Source organism: Ranitomeya variabilis, chromosome 1 (assembly GCF_051348905.1).
Source record: "Ranitomeya variabilis isolate aRanVar5 chromosome 1, aRanVar5.hap1, whole genome shotgun sequence".
NCBI classification, from domain to species: Eukaryota; Metazoa; Chordata; class Amphibia; order Anura; family Dendrobatidae; genus Ranitomeya; species Ranitomeya variabilis.
In genome coordinates, this window is record NC_135232.1 from 16,761,358 (window position 1) to 16,784,629 (window position 23,272).

Here is a 23,272-nt window from a genome sequence, read left to right on the forward strand (position 1 = left end):
CTCAATGGGATAGATGAGGAGGGGGATGGTAGGATGGAGCTGCAGGACAGTGTGGCAGTTAGCTGGGTGACAGATAGAAGGCGGGGTAGAGGGAAGAGTGCCAGGGAGGCTAGTCCTGATCTGGCACACCCCAATAAGTTTGCTAAGTTGGCAGATGAGGGGGGTGCCAGTACAGGGGTAGCACTGCTGCAGCCAGGCATGTCCTCTGAAAGCCGGAGGAGTGACTGCTCCAGTAAGGAGGGAAATAGGAGAGCAGGGCAGGCCAGACAGGTGCTCGTAGTGGGGGACTCAATTATTAGGGGAACAGATAGGGCAATCTGTCACAAAGACAGGGATCGTCGGGCGGTGTGCTGCCTACCTGGCGCTCGAGTCCGACACATCGCTGATCGGGTGGACAGATTACTGGGAGGGGCTGGTGAGGACCCAGCGGTCATGGTGCACATTGGCACAAATGACAAAGTTAGAGGTAGGTGGAAGGTCCTTAAAGATGATTTCAGGGAATTAGGCTGCAAGCTGAAAGCAAGGACCTCCAACGTGGTATTTTCCGAAATACTGCCTGTACCACGTGCCACGCCAGAGAGGCAACGGGAGATTAGGGAGGTTAATAAGTGGCTCAAGAATTGGTGTAGGAAGGAGGGGTTTGGGTTCCTGCAGAACTGGGCCGACTTCTCAGTTGGCTACAGGCTCTACGCTAGGGACGGGCTGCACCTCAATGGGGAAGGTGCAGCTGTGCTGGGGGAGAAAATGGTTAGAAGGTTGGAGGAGTGTTTAAACTAGGGATTGGGGGGGAGGGTATTCATTTTATAGGAGGGGAAGATAGTGCAGATAGAGACCTGGGCACAAATAAGGAAGTTGGGGGTGGCGGTGGCATGGGGGGTGGGGTTAGAACAGTTAATAATTTAAGAAAGAATAGAGGTACAAAGAGGAACATCAAGTGCGTGTATACTAATGCCAGAAGCCTCGCCAACAAAATGGATGAATTAGAACTAATGTTGTTGGAGCATAATTATGACATGGTGGGGATATCTGAGACGTGGCTGGATGAGAGCCATGACTGGGCTGTTAACTTGCAGGGCTATAGCCTGTTCAGAAATGACCGTACAGATAAGCGAGGGGGAGGGGTGTGTCTGTGTGTAAAATCGTCCTTAAAACCCATCCTGCGTGATAATATAGGTGAATTTAATGAAAATGTAGAGTCCCTGTGGGTGGAGATAAGGGGAGGGGGGAAAAATAATAAACTACTGATAGGGGTTTGTTATAAATCTCCAAAACTAATGGAAGCAATGGAGAATATCCTCGTAAAGCAAATAGATGAAGCTGCGACTCAAGGAGAAGTCATTATTATGGGGGACTTCAATTACCCTGTACCCTGAAATAGATTGGGGAACAGAAACCTGCAGTTCCAGCAAAGGTGATCGGGGTCTTACAACTATGAGAGACAATTACCTCTGACAACTGGTTCAGGACCCAACAAGGAGGGGGGCACTGCTAGACCTAATATTAACCAACAGGCCAGACCGCATAGCAAATATAAGGGTTGGGGGTCACTTGGGGAATAGTGATCACAAAATAATAAGTGTTCATGTATCCTTTAATAAGATGTGTAGTAGAGGGGTGACAAGGACACTAAACTTCAGGAGGGCAAATTTCCAACGGATGAGAGAGGATCTTGGTGCAATTAACTGGGACGATATCCTGAGACATAAAAGTACACAAAGAAAATGGGAGACGTTTATTAGCATCCTGGATAGGACCTGTGCACAGTATATACCGTATGGGAATAAACATACTAGAAATAGGAGGAAACCGATATGGCTAAATAGAGCTGTAAGGGTACCGTCTCACATAACGATTTACCAACGATCACGACCAGCGATACGACCTGGCCGTGATCGTTGGTAAGTGATTGTGTGGTCGCTGGGGAGCTGTCACACAGACCACTCTCCAGCGACCAACGATGCCGAAGTCCCCTGGTAACCAGGGTAAACATCGGGTTACTAAGCGCAGGGCCGCGCTTAGTAACCCGATGTTTACCGTGGTTACCAGCGTAAAAGTAAAAAAAAAAAAAAAACAGTACATACTCACATTCCGGTGTCTGTCCCCCGGCGTTCTGCTTCTCTGCACTGTCTCAGCCCCAGCTGGAAAGCACAGCGGTGACGTCACCGCTGTGCCCGCTTTCCGGCCGGCAGGCGCTCACAGTGCAGGGAAGCAGAACGCCGGGGGACAGACACCGGAATGTGAGTATGTACTGTTTTTTTTTTTTTTTTTTTACTTTTACGCTGGTAACCACGGTAAACATCGGGTTACTAAGCGCGGCCCTGCGCTTAGTAACCCGATGTTTACCCTGGTTATAAGCGAACGCATCGCTGTCACACACAACGATCCAGCGATGACAGCGGGAGATCCAGTGACGAAAGAAAGTTCCAAACGATCTGCTACGACGTACGATTCTCAGCAGGGTCCCTGATCGCTGCTGCGTGTCAGACACTGCGATATCGTATGGATATCGCTGGAACGTCACGGATCGTACTGTCGTAGCGATCAAAGTGCCACTGTGAGACGGTACCCTAAGGGGCGCAATAAGTGACAAAAAGAAAGCATTTAGAGAATTAAAGGAAGAAGGTAGTGAGGAGGCATTAAATAAATACAGAAAATTAAATAAACTCTGTAAAAAGCAAATCAAGGCAGCAAAGATTGAGACAGAGAGACTCATTGCCAGAGAGAGCAAAAATAATCCCAAAATATTCTTTAACTACGTAAATAGTAAGAAACTAAAAAATGAAAGTGTTGGCCCCCTTAAAAATAGTCTGGGTGAAATGGTGGATGAGGATGAGGAAAAAGCCAATATGCTAAATGACTTTTTTTTCATCAGTATTTACAAAAGAAAATCCCATGGCGACAATATGATCAGTGATAACAAAAATTCCCCATTAAATGTTACCTGCTTAACCCAGCAGGAAGTACGGCGGCGTCTAAAAATCACTAAAATTGACAAATCTCCGGGCCCGGATGGGATCCACCCCCGAGTACTGCAGGAACTAAGTACAGTCATTGATAGACCATTATTTTTAATCTTTAAAGAGTCCATAATAACAGGGTCTGTACCACAGGACTGGCGTATAGCAAATGTGGTGCCAATATTCAAAAAGGGGACAAAAACTGAACTCGGAAATTATAGGCCAGTAAGCTTAACCTCTACTGTGGGTAAAATCCTGGAGGGCATTCTAAGGGATGCTATACTGGAGTATCTGAAGAGGAATAACCTCATGACCCAGTATCAGCACGGGTTTACTAGGGACCGATCATGTCAGACTAATTTGATCAGCTTCTATGAAGAGGTAAGTTCCGGACTGGACCAAGGGAACCCAGTGGATATAGTGTATATTATTATTATTATTTGTTATAGCGCCATTTATTCCATGGCGCTTTACATGTAAGGAGGGGTATACATAATAAAAACAAGTACAATAATCTTAAACAATACAAGTCATAACTGGTACAGGAGGAGAGAGGACCCTGCCCGCGAGGGCTCACAATCTACAAGGGATGGGTGAGAATACAGTAGGTGAGGATAGAGCTGGTCATGCAGCGGTTTGGTTGATCGGTGGTTACTGCAGGTTGTAGGCTTGTCGGAAGAGGTGGGTCTTCAGGTTCTTTTTGAATATTTCGATGGTAGGCGAGAGTCTGATGTGTTGTGGTAGAGGGTTCCAGAGTAGGGGTGATACGCGAGAGAAATCTTGTATACGATTGTGGGAAGAGGAGATAAGAGGGGAGTAGAGAAGGAGATCTTGTGAGGATCGGAGGTTGCATGTAGGTAAGTACCAGGAGACGAGGTCACAGATGTATGGAGGAGACAGGTTGTGGATGGCTTTGTACGTCATGGTTAGGCTTTTGTACTGGAGTCTCTGGGTAATGGGGAGCCAGTATATGGACTTTTCAAAAGCTTTTGATACGGTGCCACACAAAAGGTTGATACACAAGATGATAATAATGGGGATAGGGGAAAATATGTGTAAGTGGATTGAGAGCTGGCTCAGGGATAGGAAACAAATGGTGGTTATTAATGGAGCACACTCGGACTGGGTCGCGGTTAGCAGTGGGGTACCACAGGGGTCTGTATTGGGCCCTCTTCTTTTTAACATATTTATTAATGACCTTGTAGGGGGCATACAGAGCAGAATTTCAATATTTGCAGATGACACTAAACTCTGCAAGGTAATCAATACAGAGGAGGACAATTTTATATTACAGGATGATTTATGTAAACTAGAAGCTTGGGCTGATAAATGGCAAATGAGCTTTAATGGGGATAAATGTAAGGTCATGCACTTGGGTAGAAGTAATAAGATGTATAACTATGTGCTTAATTCTAAAACTCTGGGCAAAACCGTCAATGAAAAAGACCTGGGTGTATGGGTGGATGACAAACTCATATTCAGTGGCCAGTGTCAGGCAGCTGCTACAAAGGCAAATAAAATAATGGGATGTATTAAAAGAGGCATAGATGCTCATGAGGAGAACATAATTTTACCTCTATACAAGTCACTAGTGCGACCACACTTAGAATACTGTGCACAGTTCTGGTCTCTGGTGTATAAGAAAGACATAGCTGAACTAGAGCGGGTGCAGAGAAGAGCGACCAAGGTTATTAGAGGACTGAGGGGTCTGCAATACCAAGATAGGTTATTACACTTGGGGCTATTTAGTTTGGAAAAACGAAGACTAAGGGGTGATCTTATGTTAATGTATAAATATATGAGGGGACAGTACAAAGACCTTTCTGATGATCTTTTTAATCATAGACCTGAGACAGGGACAAGGGGGCATCCTCTACGTCTGGAGGAAAGAAGGTTTAAGTATAATAACAGACGCGGATTCTTTACTGTAAGAGCAGTGAGACTATGGAACTCTCTGCCGTATGATGTTGTAATGAGGGATTCATTACTTAAATTTAAGAGGGGACTGGATACCTTTCTGGAAAAGTATAATATTACAGGGTATATACACTAGATTCCTTGATAGGGCGTTGATCCAGGGAACTAGTCTGATTGCCGTATGTGGGGTCGGGAAGGAATTTTTTTCCCCATGGTGGAGCTTACTCTTTGCCACATGGGTTTTTTTGCCTTCCTCTGGATCAACATGTTAGGGCATGTTAGGTTAGGCTATGGGTTGGACTAGATGGACTTACAGTCTTCCTTCAACCTTAATAACTATGTAACTATGACGGTGTCACTGTTGTCAGGTTCCTATAAGGTGTCAGGACGTCGCTGTCTATCTCTCCATGGAGGAGTGGGAGTATCTAGAAGGACACCAGGATCGGTACCAGGACGTGATGATGGAGGAGCTCCGGCCTCTTACACCACGAGGTGAGAAGCGAGGCTCCTTGTTGGCTCCGGTGGATGTGATGACGTCTCTCCGGCGTCGTCCTATAATAGATGAGTTTTCTCCAGACTTGCTCTGGTTTTCTCTACATTTTCTCCGTCTGACAACAGCTTTCATTTCCCTGATTATTTCCTTCTGATCTGTGAGTCGCGGTTTCTCCGTTGTCGTCTCGTCTTCATCAGTCTTGAGTCTTCGTCCTCGGCGGCTTCTTTCAGAATCTTTCTCCTTCCTTAGAGCATCGGTCACATTTTCTCTGCAGATGTCCCGTCCTTCTGTCCGTTCTCTCCTGTGAGTTCTTTCCCTAAGTCTGTCGTGGATTGTTACTCAGCAGAGTCGGGGTTAATTTACAGGTGATTTTCCCCCTAATCCGCTGTCGCTCGTCCGTCCCTCAGAATCTCATCATCGGTCGTGGTCGGTGTCCGGCTCCTCCTTCTTGGCTGACACTTGTGTGCCCCATGGGAAATAAGATATGCAAATTTCCTCTCCCCAGATACAGAGAAGAGGTCTCTAGCGCCTCCTATAGGACGCAGCAATCCTACAAATCAATATCAATATTTCAACATCGTCTTGAGAGGCAAATTTAGATTTTTGCATTTTTTCCTCTCCGTCCTCTATAAGACATAACATTTGAGACGTTTGAGATCTTGTGGTTTTTTGCATCAAGGATTTTTCATTTTACCGTATAATGTGCTGAAAAACATTCCTGATGCGGTGAAACGGTTAATAAAAAAAATGTATTTCCACATTTGTTTTTTTGTTTTTTTTTCTTGACATTTATTGGACGGTAAGAACGACCTCGCTGTGATTTTCTGGGTCAGTTATGGTGACACAAATCTTGTGTGTTTTTTAATATATTTTCTGGATTATAATATCAGCCCTTTCCCTGAGACCGATCTCTTTATCTTCCGTTATCGGAGCGGTGTGACGGCTTCTCTTCTTGAATGCAGCGCTGACCTTTTGGGATCATTTTGAGGCATCTGTGATTTTTGTTCATTGTGTTTTCATTGCATTTTTGCGGAGGTGTTTGTGATGTGTTTACCGTGTGGGATAAATCCTCATGTGACAATGACAAATATGTTTGTTGATACATTTATTTATATATTTTTTGTTCTCATTTTTGGAAATAAAGAAAAAATAATGGGGACTTTAACCTGAGATCCTGTTCATACCGGACTTCATAGGAAAACCTTGCCGGCAGAGATAGGGGCCTTCTGGAGGCCACAGACGGTCATAGCCGGCTCTAATGCTGAGCTGGCTGTCAGTCAGTGCCGTCTCTAATGCTGAGCTGGCTGTCAGTCAGTGCCGGGGCCGCGGTAACAGCTGCCGCTTGCAATACACTGAGCAGTGACTGTAGCTGCTTCAGTCGAAACTTTATGACTGGAAGCCGAACGCTGCTGAGTGGGACTAAAGTTAATTTCCTCTCCGTGCTGACACCGGGCAGGTTCAATATGTTATTAACCTGCAGGTTAACCCCATGTCTGCAGGTTATTACCATTATTTTACATGACAGGTTCCCTGTAAATGGCACTGTCAGGCTGTCAGCAGCGGTGAAGTGGTTAAACAGCAGGAATCTGAGCTCGCTCCACAGACGCGCACCTGGCATCCTCCATGCATGAACATAGGATATTAGGAAGGGGTTAACGAGCTTTATCACATGACGTCAGAATGCAGGGGACGGGGGTCCTTGCCTCAAGGGCTCAACGATCGCAAAATTTCAAGGGGTCCGCTCTTGCTCTTCATGGGGTCTGACCAGAACGATATAAGTGGGATGGTGACGCAGGTGTTGGCCCCGCAGGGACATCGGGCCCCACAATGGTGATAATAATCAGTGGGCAGCACGGTGGCTCAGTGTTTAGCACTGCAGCCTTGCAGCGCTGGAGTCCTGGGTTCTAATCCCACCCAGGACAACATCTGCAGAGAGTTTATGTTCTCCCCGTGTTTGCGTGGGTTTCCTCCGGGTTCTCCGGTTTCCTCCCACATTCCAAAGACATACTGATAGGGAATTTAGATTGTGAGCCCCATCGGGGACAGTGATGATATTGTCTGTAAAGCGCTACGGAATATGTTAGCGCTATATATTAAAAAAAAATAATAAAGATTATTATTATTATTATTATTCCGTAAAGGGTTGTTTGTTCAGATGAATATGTATTACAAGGTTTTCTGTGGAATCTGACCAGACAATCTCTCCTCAGCTCCCCGTGTTCATCAGTAAGCGCCCATGACCCCGGTGCCGGCTCTCTAGTGTCCTCTTATATTACACATTGATCGGCACTAACCGCTGCGTATCGGGGGCTCCCCACAACACCGTCTTCGGGTGCACTTGCTGCCTGTTTTACTCTTTATATCGAGGCAGATGTTGAGATTTATCTCTTTTTAAAAAAGAATAAAAATGCAGTAACTCCTCTATTAATAGGAGGACGGCAGGATCTCTCCTGATCCCAGAGGATCCTGTCCAGGAGGGAGGTCGTGTCCTCATAGTGACATCATGAGCTCTCAGAAAACAATCACTGGTAAATGGTAACTGTCCCTCCCCCAATCTCCATAACGGTGAATTAGGAGAGAAGAAACCGATGGATAGAAATGTGGAGCTTTCTCCAGCTCCTCTGTGGTTCCATCCCTGGTGGAGAGGAAACTAGAAGTTGTGTTTCTTAGTACGGCTCCTCCATCTGACTGACGAGGGTCTTCTCTGTCCCTCTCCTCAGGGTCCTCATCCTCCGAGTGCAGATCAGAGAGCATTAGGCTTTGGCCTCGCTGATTATCACTTCATACTTGGGGTTTATAATGTGCTGGGACCTTGGTACCGGTGGTGAGGACCACAACAATGTAATTTAGTCCCTGACACACAAACCTAGAAATACCAGTTCTGAGAGCAGTGTCTCCTATATAGACAGATACACGGCAGGTGATGTATTCAGTCTGTGTGTCTTCACAGATGGATCCAGGAGGAGAAATCCACCAGAGAGATGTCCCCGTCCTCTGTATCCCCAGGACTGTCCAGAGGAGAATCACAACATCCTGGAGGAACATCAGGTAGATGACACTGAAGCCCCCACAACATCTGACCATGAAGTGATGGGACCTGAGCTCATCTTACATTTTTCTTTTTAGGGTGAAGATCTGGTTGATATTAAGGTTGCAGTTATACATGGAGCACAAGAGGCGATCGCAATATGGGCCGGTCAGCAGGGTGAGGAGGGGAGACTGTCATGTCTGTTCTGTGGTCACCTACTACTACTCCCATCATCTCATCATCACATGACACAATCTATTCCATCACTGTGTGTCTCCCACAGATGGATCCAGGAGGAGAAATCCACCAGAGAGATGTCCCCGTCCTCTGTGTCCCCAGGACTGTCCGGAGGAGAATCACAACATCCCGGAGGATCATCAGGTAGACGGTGCTGAGTCCTGTACCGGATCTGTATATGGGGGACATTTCTGATCGAGGTCATAGATGTCACAGATTTTGGTGGTTTCTTGTATTGATTGTTACATCTGATATATCAGGGGGAAGATCCGACTAAGAATAAAGAGAAGGAAGAGACAGAAGAAGAAGCGATGACGAGGGGGGATCAGCCGTGTGTGAGCGACGGGAAGGAGGAGATTCTGGGAGATGTTTCCACAGGTATGTAATAATGACCTGCATGCGATGATGATGATGAGCAGTGTGTAATGATGACGACTGGCATTTGATGATGATCAACGATGTGTGATGATGATTGTTATGTGTTACGGAACCCCTCAGCACCCAGATTATGTTGTGCAGTTATACAGTCATGGCCAAAAGTATTGACACCCCTGCAATTCTGTCAGATAATACTCAGTTTCTTCCTGAAAATGATTGCAAACACAAATTCTTTGGTATTATTATCTTCATTTAATTTGTCTTAAATGAAAAAACACAAAAAGAATTGTCCTAGAGCCAAATTGGATATAATTCCACACCAAACATAAAAAAGGGGGTGGACAAAAGTATTGGCGCTGTTTGAAAAATCAAGTGATGCTTCTCTAATTAGTGTAATTAACAGCCCCTGTAACTTACCTGTGGCACCTAACAGGTGTTGGCAATAACTAAATCACACTTGCAGCCAGTTGACATGGATTAAAGTTGACTCAACCTCTGTCCTGTGTCCTTGTGTGAACCACACTGAGCATGGAGAAAAGAAAGAAGACCAAAGAACTGTCTGAGGACTTGAGAAACCAAATTGTGAGGAAGCATGAGCAATCTCAAGGCTACAAGTCCATCTCCAAAGACCTGAATGTTCCTGTGTCTACCGTGCGCAGTGTCATCAAGAAGTGTAAATCCCATGGCACTGTGGCTAACCTCCCTAGATGTGGATGAAAAAGAAAAATTGACAAGAGATTTCAAAGCAAGATTGTGCGGATGTTGGATAAAGAACCTCGACTAACATCCAAACAAGTTCAAGCTGCTCTGCAGTCCGAGGGTACAACAGTGTCAACCCGTACTATCCGTCAGCATCTGAATGAAAAGGGACTGTATGGTAGGAGACCCAGGAAGACCCACTTCTCACCCCGAGACATAAAAAAGCCAGGCTGGAGTTTGCCAAAACGTACCTGAAAAAGCCTAAAACATTTTGGAAGAATGTTCTCTGGTCAGAAGAGACAAAAGTAGAGCTTTTTGGGCAAAGGCATCAACAGAGTTTACAGGAGAAAAAAAGAGGCATTCAAAGAAAAGAACACGGTCCCTACAGTCAAACATGGCGGAGGTTCCCTGATGTTTTGGGGTTGCTTTGCTGCCTCTGGCACTGGACTGCTTGACCGTGTGCATGGCATTATGAAGTCTGAAGACTACCAACAAATTTTGCAGCATAATGTAGGACCCAGTGTGAGAAAGCTGGGTCTCCCTCAGAGGTCATAGGTCTTCCAGCAGGACAATCACCCAAAACACACTTCTAAAAGCACTAGAAAATGGTTTGAGAGAAAGCACTGGAGACTTCTAAGGTGGCCAGCAATGAGTCCAGACCTGAATCCCATAGAACACCTGTGGAGAGATCTAAAAATGGCAGTTTGGAGAAGGCACCCTTCAAATATCAGGGACCTGGAGCAGTTTGCCAAAGAAGAATGGTCTAAAATTCCAGCAGAGCATTGTAAGAAACTCATTGATGGTTACCGGAAGCGGTTGGTCGCAGTTATTTTGGCTAAAGGTTGTGCAACCAAGTATTAGGCTGAGGGTGCCAATACTTTTGTCTGGCCCATTTTTGGAGATTTATGTGAAATGATCAATGTTTTGCTTTTTGCTTCATTCTCTTTTGTGGTTTTTCATTTAAGACAAATTAAATGAAGATAATAATACCAAAGAATTTGTGTTTGCAGTCATTTTCAGGAAGAAACGGAGTATTATCTGACAGAATTGCAGGGGTGTGAATACTTTTGGCCATGACTGTATGTATGTATAATAGGTTCCATGTGAGAGGCATGTCCCTAATGCATCAGCCCACAGGCTGCGCCCCTGGGCAGAGGGGACAAGATATCCCCCTTCTGACCTCCCCCCACCTTTGTAATTCCCACAGTAAATATCGGCAGGCTCCGGCCACCTGCGGCTATTGTAATGTATGTCTGGCCTGCCGCTTTTCTGTTGGCCTACCCTCTGTATCTGTGTGATATATATTCTGTGTCCTGTGAGTAAAGTGTTGTCATACTGGAAATACATGGAGAAACAGTGATATTTTATATGCGCCCATGTAACCAAGCAATTCCAGCCAGCGTCCTTCATTCAGACTCCAGCCAAAGCAGAGTGGACCTCCTGAAACACGGGGTGGTACTGAAAGAGGTACTCCAGCACGGTAGACCCCGTTACACTGGTGGCAGACAGCGGAATGTGAGACCCCTTCTACAGGAGGAAAGGAATGAATGGAAAACAACTACCAGAAGTTAAAGAGGACTACATTAAAAGATCTGGCGGAAGCCCGAGGGTTAATCGCCAGCAACAAAACAAAAGCGGATTTGATAGCAGCCATCATGGAACACAACAGTGCAGCGCCCCCCAATGTGAACGTGGAGGAGACTGAATTCCAGAGGGAGGTAAAGAACAGACTGGCGTTCTAAGGCCCAAACCCTGCAGTAGAGATCATACGAGAGGTGATGGCTGATGTGCGTACTAATCTGAAGGAAAAGATGGCCGAGCGGACCAGGATAGAGCTAGCCAAGATGGAGATGGCAGAGCGGAGCAAAGTGGAGCTGGCCAAGATGGAGATAGCAGAGAGGAGAGTAAGCGAGCAGGGGGAGCTCTGGCCTCCGACCAGGTACCTTTAACAGTAAGCCACAAAAAGATCCAGTATAATGCCTTCCGACAGTTGGGGGAGGCAGAGGAAGACATTGATGGCTTTCTGCAGGACTTTGAACGGCAGTGTGCCCTTCATCAAGTGAAGCCGGAGGAACAGGTTCAGATTCTGGCCAGCAAGCCGACAGGCCGGGCAGCGGACGCCTATCGCACGGTACCTGATGAGGACTGTATGGACTATGAGCGGATCAAAGAAGTGATCTTGGCCCGGTATGCGCTGACACCAGAGGCATACCGCCAAAAGTTCCGCGGACTTATAAAACAAGTAACCAATACCCACGCTGAATGGGCCTGTAAATTACGGCGGTCACTGCTACAGTGGGTACAAGGGAGCCAAGCAACCACTAAGGAGGACGTCCTCCAGCTCTTCTTGTTAGAACGATTCTTTAATGGACTAACCCCCCCCGAGACACAGGAATGGATTCGGGACAGGCGGCCAACGACTCTTGAGGAAGCCGCTCATCTGGCTGATGAACATCATGATGCCAGGAGGCCTCAGTTGTCCGGATAATCACTAGGGGTCCGCCCATGGACCTGGAGGGCCCCAAACCACCGAAGATTGTAGGGGGACCAGCAAGAAACCCGGCCTACCACAGTCCCCCTGGGGCGCGATGCCACACCTGCCGTCAGCTGGGCCACCTGCAAAGACAATGTCCCAACCGGACTCAGCATACCCAGTGGCCAAAGGCGGAAACAGCTACCTTCTGCCGGGCCACTGTACACTGCTACCAAGATGAAGCTGACCCGGCATTGGGGGCTACGACTAACCAGGGGGTGGAAGAAATGGAGGAAGTGCTGCATGAAGTAGACCCCGTGCAGGCAGCCCGGGCAGATAATCGACAACAGCATCGACAGGTCGTGTGGGTTAATGGGAAACGCATGCAGGGACTAAGAGATTCAGGGGCAACTTTGACCCTTGTGAAGCCTCATCTCGTCTGGGACCAAGAGAAGATGGACCGGACAGTGGCAGTCCGTGTAGCAGGGGGAGCCATACATCGACTGCCCACTGCCAGGATTCACCTGAACTGGGGAGTCGGGGATGGCCTTGTTGAGGTCGGCTTGATGGTGGATTTGCCCGCAGACACCTTGCTGGGAAATGACTTGGGGCCCATGTTGTCTGCCTTCTCGGTTGCCCCTCTGGCTGAGACATATCCTGTGACCACCCAGAGACAAACTCGAGCTGCAGAGGTGGAATCACACTCAGAGGAGGCCCAGGTAAGACATCCCAGCCCTACACGTATTCCCATAGCTAGACACATTTCTTGGGCCACCCCAGATGAATTTAAGAGGGAGTTACTTGAGGATCCTTCATTGGAGGGATATCGTGGGAAGGCACAGGAGGGGAGAGGGGTACTGGAAGGGGAACAGTTTGTATGGAAGCAGGGACTCCTCTCCCGGATCACAGAGCAGCACCACACAGGGACGAGCCCCACTATAAAACAGCTGGTAGTTCCCAAGAAGTATAGGCAGGAGTTACTGCGAATCTCTCATGACATACCCTCGGCAAGGCACTTCGGCGTTTGTCGCACCAGGCATCGTCTGACACAAAACTTCTTTTGGCTGGGGTTAACCTATGATGTTCGTCAGTACTGCCAGACCTGTGACTGTTGCCAGCGCATTGGCAAGAGGGGAGATCGATGCAAGGCCAAATTACGCCCCCTCCCCATTGTGGAGGAACCATTTAGCCGAGTAGCGGTCGATTTGATAGGGCCGTTAGCCAAACCCAGTCCATCAGGGAAAAGGTATATATTGACAGTGGTAGATTATGCCACACGGTATCCAGAGGGGGTTGCGTTACCTAACATACTGGCAGAGACGGTGGCGGCTGCCCTGCTCCAGGTTTTCTCACGGGTTGGATTTCCCCGGGAGATTATCTCTGACCAGGGTACCCAGTTTACAGCAGATGTGACCAACCAACTGTGGAAGCTGTGCGGCGTAAAGTCCATTAGAAGCGCCCCGTACCACCCGCAAACCAATGGGTTGTGTGAACGCTTTAACGGAATGTTAAAACAACTCATTGGGACTTTTACCAGGACCTACAGGGACTGGGAGAAATTCTTGCCACACCTCCTGTTTGCCTATCGGGAGGTGCCCCAAGAATCCACGGGGTTCTCCCCGTTCGAACTGGTATACGGGAGACGGGTAAGGGGATCCCTAGACTTAGTGCTAGAACACTGGGAAGGGGAGGGCATCATAGAAGGGGTACCTATTGTACCCTATGTGCTGGAATTCCGGGACTGCCTACAGGAGCTGACCCAGGCTGTACGTGGGAACCTGCAGGAGGCTCAGCGGCGCCAGCGCGTATGGTATGATCGGAGGGCCAGAGAGCGCACCTTGGAAATAGGACAGAAGGTCCTGGTGTTAGAGCCCACTAGGCAGAACAAGTTCCAAGCTGCATGGCAGGGGCCCTACCAGGTAATGGGGAAAATAGCCGACGCCACCTATAATGTCGCCGATTGTGACGACCCCAGGGTTATCCGCATGTTCCACATGAATATGCTGAAGCCCTACCGGGAGCGCCCTGAAGAGGTAGTGGCCATCTGTGCACCTGAAGCAGAGGATTTAGCCAGACTCCCCTTGCCTGATGTCTTAGGGGAGAGGACTCAGTCTAAAACATGGGACCGGGTACACTTGGGTGAAGACCCAGGTCCCCGGGAGAGACAGCAGGCAGAGGCGCTGTTGAGGCAGCGACAGAGGATGTTTTCACGGAGACCAGGGTACACCCACCTGGCACAACACAAGGTTGAGACCCAGGATCAGACCCCCCTGCGACAACCCCCCCTTCCGCGTCCCTGAGTCTGTACGAGAAGGGATGCGACAAGAGATGTTGCGTTTAGGGGTCATTGAAGAGTCAGATAGTACCTGGGCATCCCCCGTAGTGTTAGTGCCCAAGAAGGATGGGACTACACGGCTTTGTGTAGACTATCGTAAGCTCAATGAGAGAACGGTGACGGATGCGTATCCCATGCCACGTGTGGATGAGTTGTTAGACCGGCTGGCAGGGGCAAAGTATTTGACCACCATCGATCTATGCAAAGGCTACTGGCAGATTCCCCTTAGTCCTGACGCTATTCCCAAGTCGGCATTTGTCACCCCGTTTGGCTTATTCCAGTTTCGAGTTATGCCATTCGAGATGAAGAATGCCCCGGCGATCTTCCAGAGGCTGGCTGACCGGCTTCTGGATGGTCTCCAGGACTATGCTTGTGCCTACCTGGACGACATCGCCATCTACAGCGCGACATGGGAAGAGCATCTAAATCACCTAGAGACAGTATTAGACAGGATCCACAAGGCCGGAATCACCCTGAACCCAAACAAGTGTCACGTGGGCACAGCAGAGGTTCAGTATTTAGGGCATTGGGTGGGAAGTGGGAAACAGAGACTAGAACGAGCCAAGATTGAGGCCATAGCCAAATGGCCCACCCCACGCACTAAAACCCAGGTCATGGCGTTTCTAGGGACAGCAGGGTATTACAGGAAATTCGTTCCCAATTACAGCAGCGTAGCCAAGCCCCTCACTGATCTGACCCGTAAGAACCAACCCCGCCAGGTAACCTGGACTCCAGAGTGTGAGGAAGCCTTACGCCAGCTAAAGGACACCCTCACCAATACCCCTGTATTGGCTGCACCCGATCCAACTAAGCGTTTCCTTGTTCACACGGACGCTTCTATGTTTGGATTGGGGGCAGTACTGAGCCAAGTCGGGCCGGACGGCCAAGAACACCCAGTAGCTTACCTGAGTCGGAAACTACTGCCCCGTGAAGTAAGCTATGCGGCCATCGAGAAGGAGTGCCTGGCGGTAGTATGGCCACTCAAAAAGTTGCAACCATATTTGTATGGACGACAGTTTTCCCTCCTAACGGACCATAATCCCCTAGTCTGGCTTAATCGGGTCTCCGGAGACAACGCCAGATTACTGCAGTGGAGTTTAGCCCTACAACCTCTGGACTTCACCATCCACTACAGACCCGGCAAACAATACGGTAACGCCGATGGACTAAGTCGACAAACGGAACTTGTACCAACCCCATAATCTTCGGTCATCCCCAAACCGATCTGTTAAGGATCAGACTGTGTATGCTGATCGCATCGTTGAAAAGGGGAGCCGTGTTACAGAACCCCCCAGCACCCAGAATATGTTGTGCAGTTATATCTATGTATAATAGCTTCCATGTGAGATGCATGTCCCTAATGCATCAGCCCACAGGATGCGCCCCTGGGCAGAGGGGACAAGATATCCCCCGTCTGACTCCCCCCACCTTTGTAATTCCCACAGTAAATATCAGCAGGCTCCGGCCACCTGCGGCTATTGTAATGTATGTCTGGCCTGCCCTCTGTATCTGTGTGATATATTCTGTGTCCTGTGAGTAAAATGTTGTCAGACTGGAAATACGTGGAGAAGCAGTGAGCTTTTATATGCGTCCATGTAACCAAGCAATTCCAGCTAGCGTCCTTCATTCAGACTCCAGCCAAAGCAAAGTTGACCTCCTGAAACACGGGGTGGTACTGACAGAGGTATTCCAGCACGGTAGACCCCGTTACAATGATGATGACCGGTGTGTGATGTCGTGTGGAATCTCCGGTGCAGTGAAGCTTTATCCGCTGTCCACATCACAACAGAAGCGTCTGGTGATGGCGCGGCTGCTCCTGTAGAGTCTGGTGGTGCACCGATGAATAACGGATCCATCTTCACACCTCTTCTTAATGGTTTAGGAAGCACAGATTTAGTTTTTCTTTACCTTTGTTAATATTACTTCCATCCTTTCCGTCCATATTTTTCTTCCATACGTCCTGTGCTGCCATATAAATGATTGAGCTTGTGATTCGGACGGAACCTCTGATGGAAGATTCCCTATAATAAGGCAGATAGAGACACTGTGGACGCCATAGAACTAGTGATCCGGCGGTGTCAAGCGTGTATAAAAGTGATGTTGGCCAGAGTTTTGTGCATCTTTAAAGAGACGGACAACGCTGAACAAAGGCTAGACAGTAACTGTGTTGCTTCATTAGTGATTGGATCCCTCGAGGTTTCGTCTGGATCACGTATTTTGTATATTTAGATGGGAACGCCGATGTAAGTGCTCAGTGTAGAGCGCAGGATAAATGTGAATCAAAATGTTTTTTTTTTTAAATGTTCCTATAAGAGCTTCATCTCAATTCACTCCTGAATCCAAATCCCTCTTCCTCCTGAGCCCCATATTGTGCGTAAACCGCAGGTAGCGTCCATATATTTGGCATTTCTGCAGCAAGTAGAGACCGCTTAATTTACAGGGTGGGCGTCTCCAGAAGCGCAAGCTGGGCATAATGTATGGGCACTACAATGTACAGGCACTACAAGGTACTGGCAGTACAATGTCCTGGGTGCTACAATGTCCGAGCACTACAATGTACTGGGCACTGCAGACTACTGGGCATAATGTACTGGGCATTACAAAATATGGGTACTACAATGTACTGGATACTTAAATTGTCAACCAACAACTATACCACATATTTTGGGGAAATTAATAGAATATTTTATATATAAATATAATAATACTTGTAGTCAAAACACCCCATGTGGAGACATTATAATGTGGACACATCTTTAACCCCTTCCCGACATTTGACGTACTATCCCGTCAAGGTGGGGTGGGCCCGTATGACCACCGACGGGATAGTACGTCATACGCGATCGGCCGCGCTCACGGGGGGATCGCGGCCGGGTGTCGGCTGCATATCGCAGCTGACATCCGGCACTATGTGCCAGGAGCGGTCACGGACCGCTCCCGGCACATTAACCCCCGGCACACCGCGATCAAACATGATCGCGATGTGCCGGCGGTGCAGGGAAGCATCGCGCAGGGAGGGGGCTCCCTGCGGGCTTCCCTGAGCCCCCCGCAGCAACGCGATGTGATCGCGTTGCTGCGAGGGTCTTACCTCCCTCCCTGCCTGCTCCAGACCCGGATCCAAGATGGCCGCGGATCCGGGTCCTGCAGGGAGGGAGGTGGCTTCACAGAAGCCTGCTCAGAGCAGGCACTGTGAAGCAGCCTGCACTTCTCGCAGATCGGTGATCTGTCAGAGTGCTATGCAAACTGGCAGGTCACCGATCTGTAATGTCGCCCCCTGGGGCAAAGTAAAAAAGTTAAAAAAAAAATTTCCAAATGTGTAAAAAAATAAAAATAAAAAAAAATATTCCAAAATAATGAAAAAAAAAAAAAATATTATTCCCATAAATAAATTTCTTTATCTAAATAAATTAAAAAAAACAATAAAAGTACACATATTTAGTATCGCCGCGTCCGTAACGACCCGACCTATAAAACTGGCCCACTAGTTAACCCCTTCAGTAAACTCCGTAAGAAAAAAAAAAAAAAACGAGGCAAAAAACAACGCTTTATTATCATACCGCTGAACAAAAAGTGGAATAACACGCGATCAAAAAGACTGATATAAATAACCATGGTACCGCTGAAAACGTCATCTTGTCCCGCAAATAACGAGCCGCAATACAGCATCATCAGCAAAAAAATAAAAAAGTTATAGTCCTGAGAATAAAGCGATACCAAAATAATTATTTTTTCTATAAAATAGTTTTTATCGTATAAAAGCGCCAAAACATAAAAAAATGATATAAATGAGGTATCGCTGTAATCGTACTGACCCGAAGAATAAAACTGCTTTATCAATTTTACCAAACGCGGAACGGTATAAACGCCTCCCCCAAAAGAAATTCATGAATAGCTGGTTTTTGGTCATTCTGCCTCACAAAAATCGGAATAAAAAGCGATCAAAAAATGTGACGTGCCCAAAAATGTTACCAATAAAAACGTCAACTCGTCCCGCAAAAAACAAGACCTCACATGACTCTGTGGACCAAAATATGGAAAATTTATAGCTCTCAAAATGTGGTAACGCAAAAAATATTTTTTGCAATAAAAAGCGTCTTTCAGTGTGTGACAGCTGCCAATCATAAAAATCCGCTAAAAAACCCGCTATAAAAGTAAATCAAACCCCCCTTCATCACCCCCTTAGTTAGGGAAAAATAAAAACAAAGTATTTATTTCCATTTTCCCATTAGGGTTAGGGCTAGGGTTGGGGCTAGGGTTAAGGCTACAGTTAGGGTTGGGGCTAAAGTTAGGGTTAGGGTTGGGGCTAAAGTTAGGGTTAGGGTTTAGATTACATTTACGGTTGGGAATAGGGTTGGGATTAGGGTTAGGGGTGTGTCAGGGTTAGAGGTGTGGTTAGGGTTACTGTTGGGATTAGGGTTAGGGGTGTGTTTGGATTAGGGTTTCAGTTATAATTTGGGGGTTTCCACTGTTTCGGCACATCAGGGGCTCTCCAAACGCGACATGGCGTCCGATCTCAATTCCAGCCAATTCTGCGTTGAAAAAGTAAAACAGTGCTCCTTCCCTTCCGAGCTCTCCCGTGTTTCCAAACAGGGGTTTACCCCAACATATGGGGTATCAGCGTACTCAGGACAAATAGGACAACAACCTTTGGGGTCCAATTTCTTCTGTTACCCCTGGGAAAATGCAAAACTGGGGGCTAAAAAATAATTTTTGTGGGAAAAAAAAGGATTTTTTTATTTTCACGGCTCTGCGTTATAAACTGTAGTGAAACACTTAGGGGTTCAAAGTTCTTACAACACATCTAGATAAGTTCCTTGGGGGGTCTAGTTTCCAAAATGGGGTCACTTGTGTGGGGCTTCTACTGTTTAGGTACATTAGGGGCTCTGCAAACGCAATGTGACGCCTGCAGACCGTTCCATCTAAGTCTGCATTCCAAATGGCGCTCCTTCCCTTCCGAGCCCTCCCATGCATCCAAACGGTGGTTCCCCCCACATATGGGGTATCAGCGCACTCAGGACAAATTGGACAACAACTTTTGGGGTCCAATTTCTCCTGTTACCCTCGGGAAAATACAAAACTGGGGGCTGAAAAATAATTTTTGTGGGAAAAAATTTTAGTTTTTTTTTACGGCTCTGCATTATAAACTTCTGTGAAGCCCTTGGTGGGTCAAAGCGCTCACCACACATCTAGATAAGTTCCTTAGGGGGTCTACTTTCCAACATGGTGTCACTTGTGGGGGGTTTCTACTGTTTGGGTACATCAGGGGCTCTGCAAACGCAATGTGACGCCTGCAGACCATTCCATCTAAGTCTGCATTCCAAATGGCGCTCCTTCACTTCCGAGCCCTTCCATGCGTCCAAACGGTGGTTCCCCCCCACATATGGGGTATCAGCGCACTCAGGACAAATTGGACAACAACTTTTGGGGTCCAATTTCTTCTCTTACCCTTGGGAAAATAAAAAATTGGGGGTGAAAAGATAATTTTTGTGAAAAAATATGATTTTTTATTTTTACGGTTCTGCATTATAAACTTCTGTGAAGCACTTGGTGGGTCAAAGTGCTCACCACACCTCTAGATAAATTCCTTAGGGGGTCTACTTTCCAAAATGGTGTCACTTGTGGGGGGTTTCAATGTTTAGGCACATCAGGGGCTCCCCAAACGCAACATGGCGTCCCATCTCAATTCCAGTCAATTTTGCTTTGAAAAGTCAAATGGCGCTCCTTCGCTTCTGAGCTCTGTCATGCGCCCAAACAGTGGTTTACCCCCACATATGGGGTATCGGCGTACTCAGGACAAATTGTACAACAACTTTTGGGGTCCATTTTCTCCTGTTACCCTTGGTAAAATAAAACAAATTGGAGCTGAAGTAAATTTTTTGTGAAAAAAAGTTAAATGTTCATTTTTATTTAAACATTCCAAAAATTCCTGTGAAGCACCAGAAAGGTTAATAAACTTCTTGAATATGGTTTTGAGCACCTTGAGGGGTGCAGTTTTTAGAATGGTGTCACACGGGTATTTTGTATCATATAGACCCCTCAAAATGACTTCAAATGAGATGTGGTCCCTAAAAAAAAAATGGTGTTGTAAAAATGAGAAATTGTTGGTCAACTTTTAACCCTTATAACTCCCTAACAAAAAAAAATGTTGGTTCCAAAATTGTGCTGATGTAAAGTAGACATGTGGGAAATGTTACTTATTAAGTATTTTGTGTGACATATCTCTGTGATTTAAGGGCATAAAAATTCAAAGTTGGAAAATTGCAAAATTTTCAAAATTTTCGCCAAATTTCCATTTTTTTTGCAATTAAACGCAGGTAATATCAAAGAAATTTTACCACTATCATGAAGTACAATATGTCACGAGAAAACAATGTCAGAATCGCCAAGATCCGTTGAAGCGTTCCAGAGTTATAACCTCATAAAGGGACAGTGGTCAGAATTGTAAAAATTGGCCCGGTCATTAACGTGCAAACCACCCTTGGTGGTGAAGGGGTTAAACTCAGAGCCTAATTCCCATAGGGAAAAATTGATGTACCAGTCCATTGTATAAAATTCATAACTTCTTTATTAGAAACATTAAAATATAAACAAAACAAAAAATAACCAGGTGTGTGGAGTATTCCAAAACTGAAACAATCAACACCAGGGGCCCCACCCCCCACCAGTTAACCCACCATGTGTATGAAACGTGAGCAGCTAAATATAATCACCTGGGGCTGTCTAGGTCACGGTGCATGTGCACCTTCACCTATCATCTATAATGCAGAGTGAGCAATATTAATCTATCTGATTTTATATAGGGCTTAAAGAGGTTAATTGTTTTAAATCTCTTTATACAATAGTAGGATATAAATAGTAATGTGGACACAGATAACTAAATTGGAAATATCCACTAGATTGCTATAATCAATACCGAGTCCACAGTACTAACCTACTTCAAGGCCTATACAGCAGAGTGTGAATCAACAGCCCATGTTTGAGCATACAAAATGTGCACCCTCTACAGCCCTATTGCCAAAAAAGCCGCTCAATACTCACAATACGTTCACTATTACGGGGGTAAACCAGGGGGGGTGAGTGCCCGCCCCAACGCGCGTTTCGGTCCGTCCTTCGTCAGGGGGCACTCACCTCCCCGGGCCCCGTGCCTTAAATACAATATCCTCCTATGACGCTGCCAATGCAGAGGTGCGGCGCCGCCCGGATGTGACGTCTCTACCGGAAGTGACGCGCGTGTCACCATAGCAGCCGCGACGCCAAGGAGCATCAGCGTCACACAGCACCGCGCATGCGCGATGCTGCATGTAGACACCGAATGCCCCGTGGAGCCATCGGAAGCCATCGGACCGCGCGTCAGGCAGCGACATCACATCAGCTGCAATATTTGGTATGTGGCCGCAATCTGAAATAATATTTTGCACTGAGAACATCATTCCATCCTAATTCTCATACAGATTTTAGACCCCTAATATCTATGCCAACACAAGTCCAGATATGGAAAAAATGTAACATACCATAATATATACAATATGGCAATTAACAATATACAGTATAAATTTATTACAATGCAGCTTTTTTGCCACTCGTAAAGCACAGGTGTCCAAGAGGGAGCCGATATAACACATCAATCCGTCAATCAGATAATAGGAGGATAGTGCGTCAATTTACATCTTGAATTACTGCACGGAGCACCGGAAACAAGAATAAAAGTTACATAATTAATAAGAAAATTAAAACATAATTAAAAACAATGTAAACAGATTTGCACACCACCATATGGTAAGAGTATTCAGACGGATGATCAAAGAAAAGGAGCATAACTCAAATTTTCGTTAAGTCCGGCAGGATATAGAGTTCCCAGCGTCCAGATCCACCTGGACTCTAGCTGGGCTAATTTCTTAGGGATATCCCCCCTACGAATTCCCAGTTCCACCATGTCGATGCCTCTAACCCTCAGAAGGCTGCCATCACACTTATGGTATTCTTTGAAATGACGTGGTAATGTTTTTAAGGTGGATGCGTCCTCACAGTCCGCTGCTGCGGCAATGCCCAATACGTGCTCTCTCGTCCGCACCTTCAATTGCCTGGTGGTCAGGCCCACATATATTTTAGTGCAGGGGCACGTAGCGTAGTAAATTACATTCATACTTATGTTTTGTTTATATTTTAATGTTTCTAATAAAGAAGTTATGAATTTTATACAATGGACTGGTACATCAATTTTTCCCTATGGGAATTAGGCTCTCAATGTACTGGATACTACAATGTATGGGCACTAAATTATATGGGCACTGCAATGTTCTGGCACTACAATGTACTGTGCACTACATTATATGTGTACTGCAATGTATTGGACTCTATAATGTACTGGGCACTGCAATGTACAGTCACTGCATTGACTGGACACTGTGATGTATGGGCACTTCAGCTTTCTGGGCACTACAATATATGGGCACTACAATGTCCTGGACTCTATAATGTGCTGGGCCCTACTATGTACTGGGCACTACAATGTACGGGCGCTAAAATGTACTGGGCACTACATTGTACTGGGCACTACAATGTACGGGCGCTAAAATGTACTGGGCACTGCGATGTACGGGCACTTCAATGTACTGGACTCTATAATATACTGGGCCCTACAGTCTACTGGGCACTACAATGGCATATTTGCATTATCACTTAGCAACATCCACTGCTGCTTGTTTCTGGAGAACACCCATGGAATCAAATACATCACTGAACCTGTGGATAAATT

General features: G+C 46.5%; 1 protein-coding gene across 4 annotated transcripts in view; it reads left to right on the plus strand.

The window, feature by feature from the left end:
• Nucleotides 1–23,272, plus strand: part of LOC143793494 (oocyte zinc finger protein XlCOF8.4-like) — a 159,873-nt gene that overhangs the window by 116,432 nt on the left and 20,169 nt on the right. For all 4 annotated transcript variants that reach the window (XM_077280509.1, XM_077280508.1, XM_077280510.1 and 1 more), the window contains exons 4-8: nt 5,243–5,366; nt 8,318–8,415; nt 8,494–8,572; nt 8,679–8,776; nt 8,893–9,010. In XM_077280509.1, the coding sequence (XP_077136624.1) occupies nt 5,243–5,366; nt 8,318–8,415; nt 8,494–8,572; nt 8,679–8,776; nt 8,893–9,010 (517 nt within the window). The remainder of the gene's footprint in view (nt 1–5,242; nt 5,367–8,317; nt 8,416–8,493; nt 8,573–8,678; nt 8,777–8,892; nt 9,011–23,272) is intronic.